The sequence below is a fragment of the Cynocephalus volans genome, chromosome 3 (assembly GCF_027409185.1).
Source record: "Cynocephalus volans isolate mCynVol1 chromosome 3, mCynVol1.pri, whole genome shotgun sequence".
NCBI lineage: Eukaryota > Metazoa > Chordata > Mammalia > Dermoptera > Cynocephalidae > Cynocephalus > Cynocephalus volans.
This window is the reverse complement of record NC_084462.1, coordinates 140,592,738-140,611,766: the sequence shown is the minus strand read 5'-3', so window position 1 is coordinate 140,611,766 and position 19,029 is coordinate 140,592,738. Positions and strand designations below refer to the sequence as shown.

The 19,029-nt window shown below is 39.8% G+C and overlaps 1 protein-coding gene across 1 annotated transcript in view; it reads left to right on the top strand.

Moving 5' to 3' along the window:
• ARMH4 (armadillo like helical domain containing 4) overlaps positions 1-18,672 on the top strand; it is a 121,535-nt gene extending 102,863 nt beyond the window's left edge. The window contains exons 5-7 of the mRNA XM_063092286.1: positions 8,420-8,451; positions 18,176-18,310; positions 18,551-18,672. Of these exons, the coding sequence (XP_062948356.1) occupies positions 8,420-8,451; positions 18,176-18,310; positions 18,551-18,619 (236 nt within the window). The 3' untranslated portion in view covers positions 18,620-18,672. The remainder of the gene's footprint in view (positions 1-8,419; positions 8,452-18,175; positions 18,311-18,550) is intronic.
• The last annotated feature ends 357 nt before the right edge of the window (positions 18,673-19,029 follow it).

The window sequence follows — 19,029 nt, the reverse complement described above, 5'->3', positions numbered from 1 at the left end:
CTGTTTTGGTATCAGGGTAATGCTGGCCTTGTAGTATGAGTTTAGGAGCATTCCATCCACTTCAGTTTTTTGAAGTAGTTTAAGAAGTGTTAGTTCTTCTCTAAATGTTTGGTAGAATTCAGCAGTAAAGCCACCTAGCTGGTCCTGGGCTTTTCTTTGTTGGGAGAATTTATTACTGATTCAATTTCATTACTTGTTATTGGTCTATTTAGGTTTTCTACTTCTTCTTGGTTCAGTCTAGGTAGGTCACTATGTGTCCAGGAATTTGTTCATTTCCTCTAGATTTTCATATTTATTGGTGAATAGTTGTCCATAACAGTCTGTGAAGATCCTCTGTGTTTCTGTCCTATCAGTTGTAATGTCTCCTTTTTTACTTCTGATTTTATTCATTTTGATCTTTTCTCCTTTTTACGTGGTTATTCTGGCTAATGGTTTGTCTATTTTGATTATCTTTCCAAAAAACCAATTTTTCATTTGATTGTTCTTTTTCTATTGTACTTTTAATCTCAATTTCATTTATCTCTGCTCTGACTTTTATTATTTTTTTCTTGTATTTATTTTGTACTTATTTTGGTTTGTTGATGCTTTTCTAGTTCCTTGAAGTACATTGTTAGTTTATTTGAAATCTTTATTTATTTATTTGTTTATTTTGTTGTAGGCATTTATTGCTATAAACTCTCCTCTTACAGGTTTTGGTATGTTGTGTTTCTTTCCTCATTTGTTTCAAGAAGTTTTTTGATTTCTTTCTCAATCTCTTCTTTGACCTGTTGGTTGTTCAGGAGCATGTTTAATTTTCATGTATTTGCATAGTTTTAAAAGTTCTTCTTCTTGTTGATCTCTAGTTTTATTTCATTATTGTTTTAGTCCATTTTGTGTTGCTATAACAGAAATACCTGAGACTGGGTAATTTATAAGGAAAAGAGGTTTATTTGGCTTATGATTCTGGGACAGCTGCATCTGGCATGGGCCTCACCCTGCTTCTACTCATGGTGGAAAGTGGCAGGCAGCCAGCAGGTACAAGCAGATCACATGGCGAAAGGAAGCAAGAGAGAGAGAAGGTGCCAGGGTTTTTTTAAGCAACGAGCTCTCATGTGAACTAATAGAGTGAGAACTCAATCATTAATACCCCCTCCCCCAGGGAGAGCATTAATCCATTCATGAGGGATCTGCCCCCATGATTCAAATAGCTTCGAACACTGCCACATTGGAGATCAAATTTCCATTTGAGTTTTGGAGCGGACAACACATCAAACTCCATCAATTATGATCAGTAAAGATATTTGATATGATTTAAATTATTTTGAACTTTTTGAGACTAGTTTTGTGGCCCAGCATATGGTCAATCCTGGAGAATGTTCCATGTGTTGATGAAAAGAATGTGTATTCTGCAGGTATTGAATTAAATGTTTCATAAGTGTCTGTTAGGTCCGTCTGGTCTATGAAGCCATTTAAATTCGGTATTTCTTTATTTTCTGTCTTGATGATCTGTCCAATGCTGAGAATGGGGTGCTAAAGTCCCCAACTATTATTGTGTTGGCATTTATCTCTCTCTCTAGATCTGCTAATATTTGCTTTATATATCTGGTTGCTGTGGTGTTGGGTGCATATATATTTATAATTGTTATATGCGCTTGCTGTATCGATCCCTTTATTGTATATAATGCACTTTCTCATTTCTTAGTACTAATTTTGATTTAAAGTCTGCTTCATGTGATATAAGTATAACTACTATTGCTCATTTTTGTTTTCCATTTGCATTGAATTTCTTTTTCCATCCCTTCACTTTCAATCTATTTGTGTCTTTGTAGGTAAGGTGTACTTCTTGTAGGCAGCATATGGATGGGTTGTTTTTGTTTGTTTGTTTGTTTTTTATCCATTCAGCCAGTCTATGTCTTTTAATTGGGGAATTTAATCTGTTTACATTCAAGGTTACTGTTGATATGTGAGGTCTTACTCCTGTCATTTTGTTGGTTGGTTTCTGACTGTTTTGTGTATCCTTTGTGCCTTTCTTTCTCTCTATTGCTTATCCTTGTGGTTTGATGGTTTTCTGTATTGATGAGGTTTGATTCTTTTCTTTTTCTAATTTGTGTATTTATTCTACCAATAAGTTTTATATTTTCAGGTCTCTCTCTCTCTCTCTCTTTCTGTTTCTTGTTTCCCTGTATTGATTTATGTGTATCTAGTGGAACAGTCATGTCACTGAATATTGTAGCGGGCTTGCATGGGGAGACTTTCACCTGCCAATGTATCTTTGGGTTTCGATTGGATAGAGTAGGAGGCCACTAGGTGGGGCTGCAGAGAGGGGGCCTAGCCAGGTGTTTCTTGAGCAGTGACTGAGGCCGCTAGATGGAGCTGCAGAGGGGGCCCAGCCAGCTGCTTCGCAGGCTGTGGGTGAGGTCACAAAGAAGGTGTGCTGCAAGCGAGCAGTGGGCATGGCTGGTAGATGGAGCTGCAGAGGGGGTCCTGCCAGCCACTTCTCAGGCAATGGGTGAAGCTGTGAAGCAAGGCTGCTGTGAGGAGGCCCTGCCAGCCACTTCTTGGGTGGTAGGCAAGGCCACTGTGTGGGATGTTGTGGGTGTGACCTCCTGGCTGCTTCTCCAGGAGGGCATGGATGCACTTTACTTCCACTGGTCCAGAGGAATGTTCATTAAGCTAGGGACCCATGAGCTGTTTTTCCAGGTTTGGAGCTTGGGCACACAGAACTTAGCCCACTGGCATGGTGGGTGTGGGAAAGGGTTATCTGCCTTTCTGATCTCTGGCCACTTGGACATGATGGTGCATCTATTCAGCAGGCCTGGGATTGGCTTCCCAGACATGTAGGGGTGAGGTCACAGTACCTCCAGATTCAGGCCCCAAGCCTCTATGATCAGGACATTGTAGCCTCTCCTGTGAGTGCACTGAGATGACTGTAGAACCTTAAGACTTGAGCCCCAGGGCACGGTATTCTTCTGCAGGGGCTCTGGTTTCAAGATGACACAGTACTGCATCAGCTTGGGTCATGAGGGTGGGGGTAGGGAGTGCACTGTATGTTCACCTGTTCTAGAGCAATGCAGTTTGTGGATTCTAGACTGCTCCCCACACTTAGCTCTGGACTCGCAAGGAATCCTCCTGCAGTAGGAACTGCAGGCCTCTGTGGTGAGGATGCAGGTTGGTGTGGGCCCCTGCAAGGAAAAGTGTCTCCTGTGCCAGTTCTGGTGGAGGAGACCGATGGTTGAGGCCATGTGCCTCTTTCTCCTCTCTATGCCACCATCCTGGGCTTTTGTGCTCCACAGGGATCTTACCAGTCTCCTGCTGCACTCCTATGCTCTCCCACAGATGCTCCCATTAATCTTTTACTGTCCATTAGTTGTTCTGGTTCTTTTTTGTGAGAGGAATGTGCCCTGGGCACTTCTAGTCAGCCATCTTGTCCCTTTTTTATCTTCTTCAGTTTCTTTCATCAGTGCTTTATAGTTTTCAGTGTTCAGGTCTTTCACTTCCTCGGTTAAATATATTCCTAAGTTTTTTTGGAGTGGGGATGGGGGTGGGTAGCTATTGTAAATGGGATTGTTTCTTTGATTTCTTTTTTTGTGTGTGGGTATTTTGTTGTTAGTGCGTAGAAACACTACTGACTTTTATATGTTGTTGATTCTGTATCCTGCAGCTTTACTGAATTGATGAATTCTAACAGTTTTTGGGTGGAATCTTTAGGGTTTTCTATAAGATTATGTTGTCTGCAAACAGGGACAATTTGGCTTCTTCCTTTCAAACTTGGGTGCCTTTTATTGCTTTCTCTTACCTAATTTCTCTAGCTAAGATTCCCAGTACTATGTTGAAGAGAAGTGACAACAATGGGCATTCTTGTCTTGTTCCTGATCTTAGAGGAAAAGCCTTCAACTTTTCACTGCTTAGTATGATGTTAACTGTGGGTTTGTCATATATGACCTTTATTCATGTCTTCTTTCTTTTCTGTGTACCTCTCTCCCTACTAGAAGATCAGAGGCCTCATTATATCACTGTCACTGGGTTTGCATTAAATAAAATTTCAAGAAAGAAAATAAATCAGAATCAGTGGGATTAGAATGAATCTGTTAGCTGTGAGTTAAGGAATTAGCCACATGGAAAGGCCTCAAATTCTTGTGTTCCCCATTATCACTGATCTACCATTAACTTCAATTTGCAAAGGTTTATTGAATTTTGTGGGATATTTTTGTAAATATGTTTTTTTCTTAATTTAAAAGTAGTAAGAAATTATAAATAATTGAGAGCAAGGGTTCAGCTCTCTGTACCAGCCAGCTGCAAAAAAAAAAAAAAAAAAAAAAAAAAAAGGAAAATACTAAAAATCACCCAGAATTCTACCACTCATTGATTAATTCAGTTAACATTTGGATGTGCATTGTTCAAATTATACACATAATATTATCTACAAACTTGGGCTGACATTATGCATACTCTATTTTCTTAATTTTCAATATATAATTTGAACAATACCTTGCCATTAAGTATTTTTTAAAAATAATTTTATTTTCATGTAATATTTCACTCTGTAGACACAGCTTAAGGTTTTGCTTCCCCTCGAGTGTTTGAAGCAATCCTCTATTGTTGGATGTTGATATTGTTTACATACTCCCTTATATTATAAATATGTTGCAGTGAACATCATTTAAACAAAATTTTTCTACACATTCATGATTGTTTAAGATACATTTCTTCTATAACCGAACTGGATAAAACATTTTAGACCTTTTTAAAGCTTTTGATATTGATTGCAAATATCCTTCACCCCCACACCTCTGAAAAGCTGTATTAAATCATACCCCTTCAGCCATGTGATGTGTCTCTATTTTTAAAAAATTGCAGTTGTTGGTTCTCCTTTTTGTGAATAATTGTCTTTCTTTTTATTGAAAGTCTTTCTTTCTGATTTTCTCTTTTGCTTTTGTGTTCCCTTATCAATTTCTATTCCTTAAGTATTAAAATGGTCATAGTGAAAAATTTATTTTTATTTCACCTTGAATATTTTGCTGAAAACAGTTTGCAGAATTCTCATTAAAGAGAATCATACTTACTCAAAGACTGTGGACTCGCTTAGAAACATAAATATTTGCTGAAAGAAGGAAAACATATTTATTAAGCACCCGAGTGTCCAATACCATGCTAATGACCCTGGCGGATCCCTGACAAGCACTAGACCTGGCCCTCAGAGATCTCATGTTCTCAGCTGGGGAAATATATCCAAGCTCACATACTCTAAGGATAGTGTTTTCTCAACCTTTTAGACCCATATCCACCGAAATACTTGCTCACTGTCCTCTGTGTATCACCCCTCTCACCAACCAAAAAGATTTTGCCGGGCTTTCTTTTCTGTATTACAAACTATAGACCTAGATCCATTGAACATCCTCTTTCAGATTACTTGTACACATCTTGTTTGGATGTGCCTTCCTGTCCCCAGTGGAGAATTATTTTATTAGAGAATTGTCCAAAGTAGGACTCTGAAGTTTATTCTAAGAACTTAAGATGTGGACATCCTCCCAGGAAGACAAGCTCCACTGAGCTTGGCTCGATAAGGCCCAAATTAAAGCGCTATTTTGGCAATGCGTTTCCTACAGTATAAGAGCACAGTGGTGCCTCACACCCTGGCTTGATCTCTGTCTCCTTTCCCTCTTCTCAGAGCTACGCTTATCCTGCTTTCTATGCGTAGTCAGTCTGCCCCAGCTTGCCTCCTCCATGAGGTGCCCACATCAGCATTCCTGCTCCCACCTCTCTTTTCTTCTGTTCTTTGTATAATACACAGCCTATTCTGATTCCAAACATCTTGCTTCAGTGGTTAGCGTTCTGCCTTGTACCCCGGTAATGAGCTTTCCTACTCTGTCCCTCGCTCTCTCAGTCCCTCATGGCTGTTTGTCATCCACTTCTTATCAAAGACTTGATGGCCTAACCCCTTTCTCACTAGAATTAGCTCCCATAACTTCTACTAACCCAGTATACACACAATGCCTGATCAAACACAATGTGTATAATAAATATTTGTTGAATGAATTGGAAACGTTCTGTTGGTTGAATTTAAATATGTGTCTTGGGCTTAATCAAGACGTATTAACACAGTACTCATATTTCACTTGACTTTCTTCTTCCTCTCCTGCCCTGGATTTCTGGTTTCGGTTTTCTAGGCTCTCTGCATCAAGTACTTTACTAAACACTTTGCACATGTTATTTCTAATCTTCCCAGCAATCTTGCAAGGCAAGTGTTGCCATCTCCATTTTATAAAAGAGGAAGCTGAGGGTTCCAGAGGTTCATTAGTTTCTCTGGAGTCACTCAGTGAATCAGTGGTGGACTTCACCTCTCCATGGAACCACTCCTAGAATTACTAACCCCTACCTCACTCCTGAGGTTCCTGGACTTTCTTCCTCTGACCTTCCCATGACCCTGACCCTATCTTGATTGATTGCCACCATCTTTGCCTGAATCCTCTTTGAGACAGAGGGAACGATGAGGGGAGGAGAAACCTGAGAGGTCTTGATAGGGTCTTTACACAAGAGACTGTAGCCAGGAACTGAAGGAGATAGGAGAGCTGAAAGTATCTCCACAGTGCAATCTGACGAAGCAGCAAGGTGGGGCTGTCACCAAAAGAAATGGGTAGTGGGGAAGTCTCACTCCTCTTGTTAAATCTGGCTTGAGTTCCAGTGACTCTATCACTGGTTAATCATGAGCAAGTGTCTTGGCTTCCCTGCCTCAGTTTCCTCATCTTTTTCCTGAGCATAATCTTACCCGACTTTCATGTTTGTCATTAGTTTTCTGATCAAGTGATACAATACATGCAACGTGTTTTATAAGGGGCAAAACAGTATAGATGTTGGCTATATTATTGCTAGAGTCAGAGTGTAAATGGAGGCACCAGTTTCTCAGGTAGAGTAGGTCTATGCCAGGGGCCAGCAAACTATGGCTCGTGGGCCAAATTTGGCCTGCTGCCCCTTCTTCTATAGCCCATGAAAAGAATAGAACTGAGGTTACCAAAAGTGGGAGAAGAAGGGAGGGAGGTTAGCAAGGAATTGGTAAAGGGCCACCAAAAATGATGACATTGTGTAATGTGGAATATACTAGTTATCCTGATTTAAGCATCACACATTGCACACAGGTATTGATATTCAATGCTGTACCCCCAGATAGGTACAATTATGTTTCAATTATATATATATATACACACACACACATATATATAGCCCATGAACAGAGAATGTTTTTTACATTTTAACATGGTTGAAAAAAAATCAAAAGAAAAATATTTATGACATGTGAAAATTATTTTAAATTCAAATTTCACTGTTTGTAAATAAGGTTTCTTGGAACATGGCTGAATCCATTCATTTATGTGCTGTTTTGGGCTGCTTTTCTATTATTACAGCAGAATTGAGTAGTTGCGACAGAGACCATATGCCCTGCAAAGCCTAAGATATTTACTATCTGGATCTTTATGAGAAAAGTTTACCACTCTGTTTCCTTCCGTTCTTCCTGTTGAAGCTCCCAGAAAGGAAATAAAATCTAAGGAAATCTTTAATTTTTTTTTTTACTGATTTATTTAATTTGATAATCAAGGTAAAATGAGGATGCATTTATCTTTTGTCTTCTTTTTGATGCTTTTTGAAAATGAAATTTTATTCAGTGTTGAAACATTATTAAGAGTAAAAAGCCTACCACCGTGGCTTACCCTGGCTGTTCTAACACGTTTTTATTGATTGATGTTTCCTCCTACTCTTGGCATATGTATTTTCAAATGGTTGTAATTATGGTCTACATAAAAGTTCATAGATGATGTAGTCCTTTCCAGCTGGCTTTCATTAATATTACTTGATTATTGCTTTTATTTTTCATTGTGCTTATGTTGTCATAGAATGGTACAGTTTACAAGCTATATATATTTCAGAAAAATTTCCTGTTCTTGTCTTTGTCAAATTCTTTCTTCTTTAAATATGATTGCAAATGCTTCTCTTTGGACCTAGCACTGGGCAGCCTTGGCTTGCCCATTGCCCATTCCTTTCTTAATCTCTGCTCTCTTGAGCTTAAAAACTGAGAAAGATTAGGAATAAAGCTAAAGAAAAAGTACCTGAGCAAAACGAACGTGATATCTTAAAGGCGATTTCCTCCCTCCTTCCCCAGAACTCCCCCCTAAAGCATTCAGTAATAACAGGAAAAAACATTTAGCAAACAAAAGTATTCCCTGCTCATCTAATATTGATATAAAGGGTGTTTGTGTTCTGTTGCATTTTTAAACAAGTAGGAATAAAAACAAGACCATTACTGTCATTATGTTGAGACTGTAGTTTCTTTTACTGTATTTCATACCAAAAACAAAACCCAAAAAACTTCAATGTGTCAAATTAACTTCGTAATATGATGTATAAGTAAAAAATGGCTATTTATATTTTATTTTGTTATTTTTTCTAGTGAGAAGCTGGATGGAAAAACTAAAAGACAAGGTAAGAAAAGTATTTTCTTTCTTTGGATTTATCTTGAAGGTCATATAGCTTTGCCAAACAAAAGATCTCAAGAGCTTTAGTTTATTATTCTGATTCTGGTAATTTATCCAAAGACACAGGGCTGCTTCCAGGTGTCCAGCAGGAAAGAAGTTCTTCCCTCTAAATTCCTTTGTGTAGAACACAGGAGACACCTTATTCTTAGGAGCACCATTCCTTCCTATAAAGAATTTACCTTGGTTGGTTTGTTCAACTGAATGATATCTTTGGCATATCAAGGTGGAGTTTTTTCTAGGGAATTTCAGGAATGTAATCCTATTCTATTTGGCATTTTTTATCCCAATATAAGGCTCTCTAGGTATGTAGTTTATCATAGTGCTGCATCTCACTAAGTGTTAATGAGCTGACCTATCTGGAATGGCCAACTATGGAAAAATATTTTCCTTTCTTGAATTAATTCTGCCATCTACATAGTGATTGACAATATTAACTTCCTTGCAGGTTCATATTATTATTTTCTTTTGATTTGCAACCCTCTCCAAACTTTCACTTTTGGTTACTTTGTAATTTTAAACTGAAATTACTCATAAAAAATATTGATGGAGTCCTGAATTCCCTGCTGCAGCCTGTGTCAGATCCCATTATTATAGCCCAGCTCAGAAGTAACTGGGGTTTCAGTTAAATGGATATCTTTTCAATGGTCAGATGTTGACTTACTTCTAATCCTCTAGTCTCAATATACTTCTGTTGATGGTATTCCATATATTTTTTATTATTTGGAGTCGATTTTTGTCAAATTTGAAATATTAATATTTATTTTGCTACAGCTTAATGTTAAAGAATAAAAGATATACCATTCAATTGCAATCAAAAGTATATAATTATATTAATTTTGCTCCCTATTATTCTTCTGCTTCACAGTATAATTTAGCATCTATAATTTTTGAAAATGAGACTATTTTGTGTCCATATATATTAAAAGCAATGTTGAAAAAATTTAAGGCTGTTAAGGTCAGTGGAGGCCATTTTGGTATTTGTAATGGGTCCAATTGTGCAAAGGATGTCTGATCAGATGGATGAAGGTCTGATCTTCTTGGGGGAAGAAGAGCTCAAAAGTTTAGAACTGGGTATATTTACATTGGTAGTGCCTCTCATTATTTATCAGGGGAAAATATGATGCAATGAAAATTAAACAAACTTTGGTGGTTAATCTAGGAATCAATATGTTATTGTTTCTATAAAAAACATCCTTCTGAGATACAAAAAAGGACAAAAAATAGACTTAAGAAAATAAATTTTGGCATGTAACCTGTTTTGAAGTTTGATATTGAAAAAATTTCTTACCTGCATGCACCTTCACCACTCTCTTTAACTATCTGTGAGGCTTTAGAGAAAGCTGTTTTCTATTCCCGTGAATCCTTCATTCTTACCTTGTCTCAAAAGCCTGGTACCTTCACCCTGCTCCTTTTCATCAAGAGAAATAATTTTATGTGTGGCCCCTAGTTTTCTGGCTTATTTTGAAGTTTTTCTAGCCCTCTTTTCACTTTCTTTCATAGTACTTTTTCCCAGTATGTCTTAAGTTTTAAAAAATTGGAAGAAAAGTTGAGGTTCTAATAGTAGTTATCTTATTTAATGCTTATGTCTTTATCTTTTGACTCTTTCTTGGAGGAACTCATTCTATCTTCCCCATATCCCCCTCCTCCATGCTTGAAAGATGACATGCTTGAAATATGACATACATGTATACACACATAGTCTTCCTCTCTTTCTCCTTTTATCTGCCTGCCTATCTATCTATCATCTATTAAAGTCTCGTTAGTCATTATCTTCAGAAACTATTTGAGAGCAAAACTATTGTCTCTTTGATGAACATCACAGAGTCCCTTAGAACTGAAAACTAAACTACATATTTAACTGGGCTCTTCAGCCAAGCTGGGACACCCTCTTGGTTTAGGTTCATTTAATTGTTCCAATATTTGGTGTCTATTGGTTCCAATATTTGGGCTCTAGAAAGGGTGGTGTTTTCAAAAGTTCTGAATTATTCCTTTTGTTGTTGAGTCTTTCTATATTAGTGAGGATTAAGATCAGCTATAAGTGACAGACAGCCGACAATGACAATGGCTTAACCATCAGAAGTTTGTCTCTCATTTGTAAGTCTGGAGATAGCAGTCAAGGGTTAGTGGGGAGTGGCAGTGATAGAGGCTCAAGCTGCTTCTATCTGATGCTCCACCATTTGTGACCTTCATTACCAAGGTCACTTCACGGTTCTGGATGGCCATTCCAACTTAGCTATGCCCATATTCTGGCCAGAAGGAAGGAGGAAAAAAGGGAGGTTAACAACACCCCTTCCTTCTCTTTTAAAAGGGAGGATAAAGGCATGCTGTCATTCTTAAAGAGGAAGAATAAAGGATCTGCTCCCCTTTTAAGGAGCATGTCCTAGAATTTGCACTAACATATCATCTTCTTGGTGAAACTTATCACATGGTCATACCCAGCTGCATGGAAAGCAAGGAGAAGTAATCTTTATTCTATGCCCAGTCCAAAATTGGAAGCTCTGTTGCTGTTGAAGGGAAGAATGAATATTGAGGGACAATTCTTACATTCATTCCATCATTTACCTTCTTCCTCATTAAATGTCCAAATCGGTGACACTTGTTAGGCAAATCCTAACTTGGCTACCTATTGATATTTATTTTCAACATCTAAATTGCTTCTCAAAACTGAGGATGCATAACAATTTTAATTGTGTAATAAAGAACAGTCTTGTTTTTATGTCTTCAAAGCCATTTTATTTCTTCTAGCTTTAGGAAAGCATCCAGAGGGCAAATGGCCCAGACTATAATTCATGGCAATAATTCTCATTGTGTGGTCTGAACCAGCAGCATCAGCATCACCTGAGAGCTTGTTAGAAATGCTAATTATCAGACCCCACCCTAAACCTCCCTAATCAGAAACTCTGGGAATGGGGCCCAACAATCTGTTTTTTAACAGGTCTTGCAGGTGATTCTGCTGTATGCTCAAGTTTGAGAACCAGTGTTGCATAGAAATCATGAGGGCACTGTCTTGATGCAGCAAGACTTTAAGAAGTACAGCATATCATTTGCCTTTCTTATGGCTTTCTTGACAACAGATGTTTCTGAGCATATATATTATCCTAAGAAGGAAGGATGTCTTTCTCATAAACTTCAAAGAAACAGGCCAAAAATACCCCAAGGCCAAACAAACAAAAACAAGTATATCTAGTAATATGCTGACTTTTAATCTATTTTAAAAACGTAAAACTTTATCTGAGAATAATTTACAATTTACAGACAACGTACAAGAATGAGAATAGAACAAAGAACATTCCTATACCTTTTACCCAGATGCACATGTTGTTAACATTTTATCCCATTTGATTTATCATTTGTTGGCACATTCTTTCCCTCTTTTTTTTCTGAACCATTTGAAGATAAGTTGCATACATTATAACCTGTTTACCCCTAAATACCTCAGTGTGTATTTCCTAAGAAAAGAAATGTTTTGTTAGCAAATTTTAGTGTAGTTATTGAGTACATTTAATGTCAATATAGTACTGTTATGTAATCCGGGTTCTGTAGTTCAGTTTTCTCAACAGACCTAAGATGCCCTTTATAAAAGCATTTTTTCTCCTTTTGTATAGGATTCAGTCTAAGATTATGTAACACATTTAGTTGTCATGTTTCTTTAGTGTTCCTTTAATCTAGAACATTTTTATAACCATTTTAAAAAATGAGAATATTCTTCACTTTAGATTCATTGGCTCTTTCCTCACGATTAGTTTCAGATTATAAATTTTTGGTTTGTAATACAAACCAATAATAATTATAATTATAATTCTTGATTTGTAAATACTTGGTTTGTAATTCCTGGAGTAATACATCGGTACAATGGTGTCCTTCTCAGGGTGTTACATATGGAGGCACAGGTATATCCAAAAATTCTAAAAAGAGAAAAGATACTAGGCAGAATTTATAACTTAAAACATATGTGCATTTTTGAGCTCTTTTACCTGCCCATAATCCTGCTGACTGGGCCAATTGTCGAGCTTGGGCTGGGTCTGGAGCTCACAGACCCCTTAAGCCCATTCACAGGCTGGGTCACAAACCCTTCACATGCCAGGCTGGGTCCCCAGACCCCTCACATGCCAGGCTGGGTCACCAGACCCTTCATATGCCAGGCTGGGTCACCAGACCCCTCACATGCAGGTCTATGAGCTAGGTAACTGGCAAACAGGTCCTTAGAAGCTGTAGGTTCAAGAGCATGGCTGCACACAGTAGACGCCCGAGGCAGACAACAGCCAAGCCGCGGTGCTGCACAAGTGCACTAACTCCACTCCCCCCCCCCCACAATTTGCTTACAAAGAATGCGCCACACCACCCCCAACTGGATGGGCAGGTGTGGGGGCCTGATTAAATTATCCTATGTTCCCAACAATCCACCCATTCAGGGTCCCTCACCGTACAATCTACGTGTTCAGAATCGTCCACAATGTTCCCTTAGAAAGGATAAATGACTCTTATATTTACATAACCTATTGTAGTTCTGTCCTGTTAACTATTAGCCACATATGTCCGATTGGTAGTCACCATTGATGTGATCCTCCATGCCAATCCTGCAGTCATACTGATGGGAAGTTCAATGCATATTCAGTAGGCCGACACATTTATCACATGACCCTGGTGCAGTGCCTGCAGCCAGAGCACTATGGGTGAAAAGATAGAAGGATTATTGGTACCAATAGGTTATCTGAATAGCTTCTGGAATGACCCTCGCCTTACCTGATCAGACCACTCCTAGGAATTTGACTGACAGCCCAGTTCCTTGCACTTTGCCTGTGCTCCCAGCCCACTCACATTGTTCCAAATGACTTAACAGCATTGGAGCTGCCTGGGTTAAATTTGCAAGAGAATCAGAGGTTAGTAACACATCATGAGTGTAGTGAAACATTATAACCATGCTGGGCCTAGTCCACTTGGCTAGGTCCCCAGCCACCAAACCATGACAGATGGCTGGGCTATGCAGAAAACCTTGGGGCAATACTTGAAAGGTCCACTGTATTCCTTCCCACATGCAGGCGAACTGATCTTGGCTATCAGCTGAGATTGGAATAGGGAAAACAGCATTTGCAAGGTCCAATACATAATGATAAGTCCCCAGCTGAGTTGTCAGCTGATCCATCAAGTCATGAGCTGAAGGCACAGCTGCATGCAAAGGAGGCACTACTTTGTTCAGTTCTCAATAATCTACAGTCATTCTCCAGGTACCATAAGACATTTTAATTGGCCATACTGGAGCATTAAATGGGCTCTGAGCTGAATGAATAATGCCAACTTTCTCTAATTCCAATATAGTGGCACTTATCTCTGCATGTCCTTCTGGTAGACGATACTGCTTTACATTAACTACACATCTTTGCTTGGGTTAACACCTGTGGGTCATGTTTAGCATATCCTTGTGACACAGGCTTTGCTGTCCGTATTCGCAGCCAAAACTCTCCAACTGTTCTTTGCAGGTGCAAAACATAAAGTACATCCATATCCAAGATGTATTCAGCTACGGGAGATATATATACAGTATATACACGAGGAGATAGTCTTCCTATGCCCCATGGCAATGACACAGCTTTGACTTTAGTAGTATGTCCTCCATAGCCATCTATATAAACAGCGGCCCCTGGAAACTTATCTGGATTGCCATATGTCAGGCTACATTCTGCACCTGTATCCACCAATGCCAAAACACACTGCTGCATATTTGTCCTCGACCAATATATTGCCAATTCAACATGAGGCCTCTGGTCCTCACCTGCCCCCAAAAGACGAGTACCTTGGCCTGCTCCCTAATCAAAATGGAACAGTTCATCTGCCTCCTTGGGAGTAACCAAAAAATCTTTTAAATCCACTGAGTGTACCTTGCTACCTGTTTCCAGACGTTTGGTGAAACGCTGTTCAGGGCACAATTGCTGCCACAAGGCAAACAGGACTGCATTTGGCTGCCGGTTAATTTTCTTATCAACCCCCGTTGCAAGCAAGTCAAGCCACATCTGCTTATGGCTAGTCTTGCTTGGTCCCTTTGGGATAAAATCCCGAGCATTTCTTGGGGGTTTGGTCTTAGCCACCTTTCAGACCCCTTTTGCTTGTCTGCTATCCTCTACTTCACCCAAGCTGGCTATCATGGTCGTTACCTCATGTATAGGATGACCAATGTATGGGGCCAGTATGGCCATCAGTGACCCAGAGGACGTTGACAGGGCATTTTGCAGCACTATGTCTCTCTTGCTGCTTGTAAAGTTTTCATTGTCCAGGCCACGAGTGTTCACATTAAACATGGACCGCCGCATCCCCAGCTCCCGAATGATTTGGACCAACTCAGCATACGTTTGCCATTTACTAACAATCTTGGGTAGTTCTCCAGCATTTGCCCACATGGTTCGGTCAGCTGCATTCACCCAGTTCATCAACAAGTGATTACCTCACCCTTGTGCATATCTGCACCTATTTTGCAGCCGTTGTCTCAGGGACAGGTGTATGGTAATGGAGGCCAACTTCTCTACCTCGTTACCAGAGCACATTACACTACCCACCACTAGGTCCCATGACTGCAACAGCCAAGCAGCCAGGGTCCCCCCATGTTCTGCTTGAACTGTCTCCCCAAGTCAACCAGTTCAACCTGGGTATACAGGACATAAGTGGTGAACTGTGGATCGCCCACCGGTTGTCCGTCTGGTCCCATAGGCTGCTCGTGTCTAAATTTCTTGTGTAGAACAGGTCATGCCTGTAGACACGTGGTTTCCTCCCACTCACCATTGGGTTGGTCGTCTTCCCTGGTGTGAGAGGCAGGAGTGGCCAGTCTCTGCACATCATCCTCCAGGACATTTATCCGTACTTCCAACAACTCTGCTTTCTGCTGCAAATCTCGATTAGTTTTCAGCAGAGTGAGCAGTAGCCAGGCTCCGGTCAGCAGAGAAGTGGCCACCGGGCACCACATGCTCAAGGACAGCCACCAGGGTTTTGCGTTGTAGTACCTGGTCTATGCTGCCTTGCAGTACAGTGTGCAGCAACCAGATCCCAGTCAACAGGAAGGTGGCCATAAGGCAGAGCATATTCAAAAGTAGCCACATTGCCTCCTTCTTCCAAGGGCTTTTGGCTCCTGTACCTGCTCAGAATCCTGTAGTAGACTATGCCAATTGTCGAGCTCTTTTACCTGCCCAGAATCCTGCTGACTGGGCCAAATGTCGAGCTAGGGCTGGGTCTGGAACTCACAGACCCCTCAAGCTCATTCATAAGCTGGGTCACAAATCCTTCACATGCCAGGCTGGGTCACCAGACCCTTCACATGCCAGGCTGGGTCACCAGACCCCTCACATGTAGGTCTATGAGCTAGGTAACCAGCAAACAGGTCCTTGGAAGCTGTAGTTTAGAGAGCATGTCTGCACGTGGGTGACGCCAAGGCAGATGCCAGCCAAGCCATGGCACCGTGCAAGCGCACTAACTTCACCCCCCCTCCAAGTTGCTTACAAAGAATGTTCCATACCACCTCCAATCATCCTTAAGGCGGGGGGGGGGGCTGATTAAATTATTCTATTTTCCCAACATATATGCTTACTTATTTTCATTTCTAAAGAAATCAAGTCATGGGCAATTCTTAAAGAGCTTATATTTCCTTAGTTTTGATGAAAGAATGGGTAAATTATATTTGACAACAGTGGATTGTTTTGCTTCCATCTTGTAATTTACTTGTAATTTCAAAGCAAGACAGATGCCACCAAAAAAAAAAAAAAAAAAAAAAAAAAGAGGAGGGGACAAAAAGATATATAACTGAAGTTTTGTGAAATCTACATGATTTAAACCTCTGGAAACAAGAAGTCTAAATGTGTCAATAAGAGACATGGAAAGAGTGACATATTTTGGAATATTCATGTTATTGGTGTGGGATTAAGTTACATAGCACAAGAAGGCCCACAGAGGGTTGATCAAGTTGACCTTCCAAAGCTTGAATATCATATTTTGAATGCACAGCTCTGAAAAACCTAATTGATTGGGCTTAAAGTTTATCATATTTTAACATTTATAGATGTTTTCATGCACCAAGAATGGTGCTTTTAAAAAGACATCCACAGTTCTGGTGAGAACACCGAAACTTTGCTATTGGCCAGTGTTTTCCCATGTGGAAAATTAGAGTTTTTATAAACCTTAAGTAGATCTGGAAGAACTTTAGAAAAAGTTTGGGCTTTTGCACTTATATTAATATGGTGAAAAATGACTGAGCTTTGTTTCTTGGGGAAAAATACTTAGTATGCTGATGAGCAATGTTATTGTTCTCAAATTAATGGAAAAATTTCCGTATTTTGCCCTAACTTAAGACTCTGAAAGACAGAACGAGTGCGGAAGCCGCTGAGCACAGGAGGAGGGGGCTGCGGTTTTGTGTGGTCTTGATTGTTCCTTCGATCTACTGCTAGAAATGTTGGGAAGCTTCACAGCCTGCATACTTCAGCAGCATTTTGGGGAAAACTTTTATCCTCTATCCCTCTCTGTTTTTGGCTCATTCTGAAAGATACTAGAAATAGTTTGTGCTATATTAGAAATTTTAGAAATAGTAAAAAATGAGTAGACTCATGGTCCCCTCCATGCCTATATCTAAAGTACTTATTATAGACTTTAAATTGTTTGTGTATTTTGTCTCGGTAAGCTTCTAGGAGGGGCCGCTTGGGAGGCAAAGCCCATGAAAGGGCTGTAGGTTAGTACATAGCCCTCTACTCATGGGTGTCTTATTGACCAAGATGCACTTCACCTTGCCTTGTGCTTGGGTCAGTCCTGAGCTACTTACTCAAGCTGAGGGACACGTGGGGATCATGCTGCTCTCTTGGGACCGTAGTCATACCTTGGGGACATTGGAGACACACATGGGTTTGATACCACCAAGTTCTTTTGGAGGTACCAATGTTGTTGGCAGTGATCTTTGTGTCCTTCTCTGTCACTTCCTTTCTTTGGGGCTAGGGTCACTCAGAATTCCTCCAACTTTGGTCTTGTCCACTGGGCAGATTATTCTACCTGTAGAAATTAACCTATCCATTTTATGCGCTCACTCTCTCCTTGTGCTTTTCTTTTCTGCCTTTGCTCCAATATCTAACATTCCTCCTTTTCCCTTTTCAGGCCCTTGTCTTCTCTGATGTTTCTAGAAACTCCAACCTTTTACTCACAGGCACTTTCCTCTTTTCTTTCTTACTGTATTGCAACTGGGAGAGAGAGAGAGAGAGTGAGAGCAACACACCTCCAAGAAACACAGTATTCCAGGGGTCACTCAATCCCTTGAAGCTTGACTCTGGCTGATGTTTCCAATTTATAGCATTTTCATAGTCCTGGAATTCTCAGAAGCTTACTTCATCCATATTTAATACAGATTATATTTCTGTCACCAAAAACTGATGTTGACAAATGTGCGTAAGCAAGTGCCTGCAGGTGACACTAGGACTGGCTGATTTATTCCAATACTTACTTCTAAGTATTTGAAATATCTAAAAATAGTCATATCTCTCTCTTTATTGCCTTCTCCCTAAAAGATAACTATTTTAGGTTGTATTTTATTTTGTAACAAAGCAGACAAGAGAATTCAAAGTGTCTAAAACCCTACTGCCATCCAGCAGAAAGGAGGAGCCCAGGGCAGTGGTCTGTTTAGCCCCCTAATGTGCATTTCCTTTCCTCGGCAGGCTGGCTACATGTCTGGGATGCTGGTGCCCATAGGGGTGGGGATAGTGGGAGCCTTGTTCATCTTGGGAGCACTCTACAGCATTAAGGTGATGAATCGCCGAAGGAGAAATGGCTTCAAAAGGCATAAAAGAAAGGTATGGCACCAACAATAGCAAAACCTGACCAGTTCCAGAACATTCTTTGCTTATCTAATTTGCTGAATAAAGCACATTGGGCTTAATGGTGCATGAATGGTATTGACGTGCGCAGTGGTTTGGATCAGCTGTTGCAGCTGCCTCAGCTTCATTTGTTAGTGTGTCTTTTAAAATGGGCCTGTTTCTCAGCTTTGCTCTGCAGCAGAAAAAGTTTAATGCTTTTCTGTTTTCTTTCTCTAGCAGAGAGAGTTCAACAGCATGCAAGATCGAGTAATGCTCTTAGCCGACAGCTCTGAAGATGAATTTTGAATTGGACTGGGGTTTCAATGGGTTATGCAACAATGTTATTTCATTTTTTATTTTTTGAGAAAAAAAAGAACGACATCCTGCCACATTGCTGCTATCAGGTCCTTAGTCCTAGTTTCTACTAGGTAGTAGATTTTTCTTGTACTGAGCAGAAAAGGCATGCTGTATACTAAATGTAACATACAATGTTTGGTTTTAACCTGTAGTGAATTTTTCACAACAGTAAGCTACAACTCATAAATATGCAGCATATGTGTTGTTCAGCAGGAGTTGCTAGGTTAGTTAGGTAGAGTAAATATTTTGTATTTTTCCACAGTGTCTTTTCCTAGGTTTGGATTACCTTCATTAAATGTAATGATTGTTGCTGCTATGGCATGCTTGACTTTGAAATAGACATTTAACAGAGTAACTTC